This window comes from Chinchilla lanigera, unplaced genomic scaffold, assembly GCF_000276665.1.
Source record: "Chinchilla lanigera isolate Chin_1 unplaced genomic scaffold, ChiLan1.0 scaffold00029, whole genome shotgun sequence".
Taxonomy (NCBI): Eukaryota; Metazoa; Chordata; class Mammalia; order Rodentia; family Chinchillidae; genus Chinchilla; species Chinchilla lanigera.
In genome coordinates this window covers 15440369-15444798 of record NW_004955430.1, presented here as the reverse complement: position 1 = coordinate 15444798, position 4430 = coordinate 15440369, and the positions used below count along the sequence as shown (strand labels likewise).

The 4430-nt window shown below is 40.0% G+C and overlaps 1 protein-coding gene across 2 annotated transcripts in view; it reads right to left on the bottom strand.

The window, feature by feature from the left end:
- Window positions 1–2534: 2534 nt before the first annotated feature.
- Ube2e2 (ubiquitin-conjugating enzyme E2E 2) overlaps window positions 2535–4430 on the bottom strand; it is a 319892-nt gene continuing 317996 nt past the window's right edge. For both annotated transcript variants that reach the window (XM_005387474.2, XM_005387475.2), the window contains one exon: window positions 2535–3373. In XM_005387474.2, the coding sequence (XP_005387531.1) occupies window positions 3276–3373 (98 nt within the window). In that variant the 3' untranslated portion in view covers window positions 2535–3275. The remainder of the gene's footprint in view (window positions 3374–4430) is intronic.

The window sequence follows — 4430 nt, the reverse complement described above, 5'->3', positions numbered from 1 at the left end:
ATACTTCCCACGGCTTAACGCTTTCACGTGAGGTGCGGTTTCTAAAACCTGAGCTTTGGGGAACACATTTATATTGCAGTTCTCCCTAATCTCAGAGTAAGAAGCGAAGACCAACTGTTTCTGTAATTGCTCTGCTGAGTGGATTCCTGCAGAACAGATGAAGAATGCTCTCTTTATACACAATTTACTGACAAATTAAGGCCATAACCTTTTGAATGATTTAAGATCAATAAACATCATCTGAAACTATTTTTTAACGATCAACAGTCTTGCCTTAGCCAAGGATCTGCCAACAGTTTATTTCACAAAGCTACAGAATACTATAACTAGCATTAATAAGTATGAAGAATTTAGTAATATTAGTACATAAAAATCCTTTCTGAAATTTACAAATGCTACCCCCATAAATTTTAGCAGAACTGTAAGCATCCTGTGTGCCAAATTACTCTTAAATCTTATTTTACAAGCATTTAAAAATGTATTTGAATTACCTGGTATGGTTATACAGTACAAGTGAAATTACCATATTTTCTGGAATCTAGACTTCAAAAGGCTCTACTAAGTGTTTGTTGGTCTCTGGAGTTTCTCTACCTTATACATTTTTGAGAGCAAGGTACATGTTTGTCATGAAGGATTTAGAGTTCATAAAGACAGGAAGAGGAGTTTTAGAGTCTCATATCACAGATTGACACAAATCCTAAAACTGGTTCACAGTAAACAGATTTGTGGCAGGATTTCCTACTAGAATTGTTGTAATTTCTGGTTCCTAAATAATATACATTTAAAAATGATCTGAAGTACAAGCAGCTATAATATAAAAGGCAATGTATTTGATATACCATTTAAAATATGTGTCCAATGGAGTTGACATTTTACAAGAAGGCCAGCTGAATTTAAATATTGCCTATAAAAGTATCCTGAGCCTGCTCAATCTGTCAAAAGTAAAAAACAAAAACCAAACCAAACCAAACCAAACCAAAAAAACCCCCAGGAGTTCAATAAAATTTCATGCTTTAAGCACTAAATTTTTTAATCTAAAGTACTAAAGTAAACAAAACACAACACCAACTTTATGGTGAGACAGTCCATAAGCAATAAAACATTCTTGGTGACCTTCTAAAAATCAGGCTTGTACTTAATGTTAAATAAAAGAGATGAGCCGAGTATAGCGGCACATTGCAATCCCAACAACTCAGGAGGCTGAGGCAGGAGGATCACAAGTTCAAGGCCAGCCTGTGCAACTTAGGCAGATGATGAGATAGAGAAAGAGGGATGGAAGGAGAGAAAGAGGAGGAGAGGGAGAGAAGAAGGGAGAGAGAGAGCAAGAGGGAAAGAGAGGGAGTGGAGAGAAGAGAGTGGAAGAGGACAGAGAGAAAATTATAGCCCATGAGGCCAGGGGTTACTGCTCATTTTGTAAAGTTTTATTGGAACAACCCTATGCCCATACATTTATGTATTTTTCTGGTTCCTTTTGCTATAATTACAGAGGTGACTAGTTGCAACAGAGACCACAGAGTTCTGGTATACTGAGAAAAGTTTTCAAATAAAATGAATAGTAAAATCATTATTAAAAGGAGAAAAATATCCCCAAATACTTTGGTTTAAAAGTAGCACTGTGAATATTTAAATACATTTTCTGTTTTTTTTTTTTTTTCCGGTACCGGGAATTGAGCTCATGACGTTGCGCTTGCCAGGCAGGCTCTGTGCCGCTGAGCTAAATCTCCAGCCCCTAAATACATTTTCTTTAGAATACCTTTTTAAAAATTTAAAAAGAACAAAACATGCACCTTTAAAATCAGATACTTAACTGTTGAAATCTTCACAGGTAAGTGACCTACATTTGAAAATCCTACTGCTTAGCAATATAGATGTTAATGGTTACTTAACTGAGATCAAGCTCTACGGTTGGCCAGTAACTGTGCTTAGTGGAGCAAGGGTTTCCAGTACGTTTAGAACCAAGAGAGCTATGAATATCATCCAGCAAGTCAGCTCTAAGAATTTCCACCCACACATTTCCCGTGCATCCGGTAGTAGCACACTACAACAGCCTGACAGTCAAACCCGACAGACATACCCTTGTCACGGAGTATGTGACCAAGTCTTATAGACGAGCTTGTTTCTTCCATCAAAATTAGGGAGCAAAAACAAAACAAAGCTCAAGAGCAATCATAAAAATTTGAAGAGAAAAAGAGAAATACACAAGAGGGTAGTAGGGAAGATGCTCGGTTCACACTGCACTTTCATTAGGAGGCTATTTTTGGAGCCACATTATTAACTGTTTTGTAGAGACGGTTGTATCAGGCAGGCTGTATAGCCAATGTGTAAAATGACAGTGATCCATTGTAATAAATATAAACTCACCAGGTTATTGACAGAGAAATTCCACATGCTAAGCAACTCAAGTATGATGGAATTTTAGAAGTTTGAGGTAAAAATATACTTGAAATTACAATTGAATTAGACAAGATAAACCTCAAAACCTATCAAGCTACACAGGTCATGAGGACAGAAAGCAAACTCTGGGTTACCTGAAGTGCATTTATTAGCCACAGTGATTTATTGAGTGCTTTAATAATATAAGTGTACATCAACTGATCCACAGTCAAAAGTGGCAGGTCCCTAAGAAATTTACAAGCACTTTCAGTAAATCAAAATACATATTATTTTTGTTCAATCCAATAGTCTTCTGCGTGGGGGACAGAAGGCTAGTAATAAACAGGGTCTCAGTAATGCACAGTGATTCTGATTGAAGCTTTTGTACAAAAACTTGTTCCCAGTAGCATGCACCCACCAATAAAGACTTCAGTACAAAAAATTAACCCTAAGCACTACATTTAAGTAGAAACAAGATATAATTCTGAATTTGTGTTTTTCCAATGATCACATAAAAGAAAAAAAAACCAAAATAAAACAAACACAAAAACAAAACCACACAGTAATACAAAGCTTTGTAAGAAAGCTCTTACTATTACAGATCCAACATCATCTGCACTGAAAACAAAAGTTCCCGTCCACACTGAGGTGGGGAAAAAAATCCAAAATCTTTCAAGTTAACAGAAAAGGAAAAGAGAAAAGTGAGAGGGAGAGAGCAAAGGGGAGGACAGAGGAGGGAGAAAGGAGGAGGAAGGGGCGATAAATGACATACCATCACAAACAGTTCAAAATTTAATAAAACTAGGAAGATAAGAACCGAGGTCCAGAGGGTGGGACAGGGCTATTGATGCACTTGGTGAATGTGCTTGCACAGGTCCGGCGGGGGCGGCGGGCGCGGGCCCCTAGGTGGCGTACCGCTTGGTCCACTGTCTGGCCATCCGGTCATGCTCTGCTCTGTTGGTCATGTACTGCGTGGCAATGCTGCCCACCAGGGGGTCGGCTGGAAGGGAAGCAAAGTCAGTAGTCAGCGATATCAGCACCTCTTCCTTTTCCAAGTCAGGGAAGGGCGTCTAGAAAGTTGGCCCTTGCTCAAGGAGGCAAGGAGCTGTTGCTCCAACCTGGAACACCACTACAGCAGGGCCAGTGGCCTGCCCAGAGGCTACGTTTCACACAAAATGCTTGAAGAGTCATCTGTGTTTTACTGCTACCTTTTATCATAGTTCTTGATAAGCCTTACTCTCCCTGTTCCCACCTTTGTCTTTCAGTGGATATTTTATAGAAAAGATGCAGGCAGGATATGGAAAAAGGCCAACAGGATCCTCTAGGGTGAGATCTCTCAGGAAGAGCTTCAGATGACCCGGACAACTCCTTTACCTAGGGTTAACTCCACAGGCAGTGGCTGCCCTTGTAAATCTCATTACCTTTTTTGGGGGGCACTGGGAATCAAACTTGGGACCTCACACTTGCCAGATAGGCGCTGCAACCTTCATTACCTTTTAAGCATGTCAGCTGAACACAACCAAACACCAGCTGTTAGATCAAGTGAAATAGAGGAGAAACGGCCTAGTTCTTCCTCCAATCAAAATGCACACAGCTCATTATTACAAAAATACTGATAGACATTAATAATAGGTAACACTTCCGCAATGCCTTAAACCCTCAATATGTTCTTCTTTTTTTTTTTTTTGTTTTTCTCCGGTACCGAGAACCGAACTCACGACCTTGCACTTGCCAGGCAGGCGCTTTTGCCGCTGAGCTAAATCCCCAGCCAAACCCTCAATATGTTAACGCTACAGATCTGTGAGAGATCTGTGAGAGAGCTGACACATGAGGAAATGAACTTCAAGAGGGTTCACCACTTGCCCAGTGGAGCAGGGCTTGGAGGTAGAGTCCATCCTCTCAGGTACAATGTACTCAGGGAAGATGGCTCATGACATCTATGTTTAATGTAAACAAACATAAACCAACCCCCCAAAACCAAAAAAAGGAAAAGAAAAAGAGAAAAAACTCTGGGAGCTGGGGATTTAGCTCAGTGGCACAGCGCCTGCCTGGCAAGC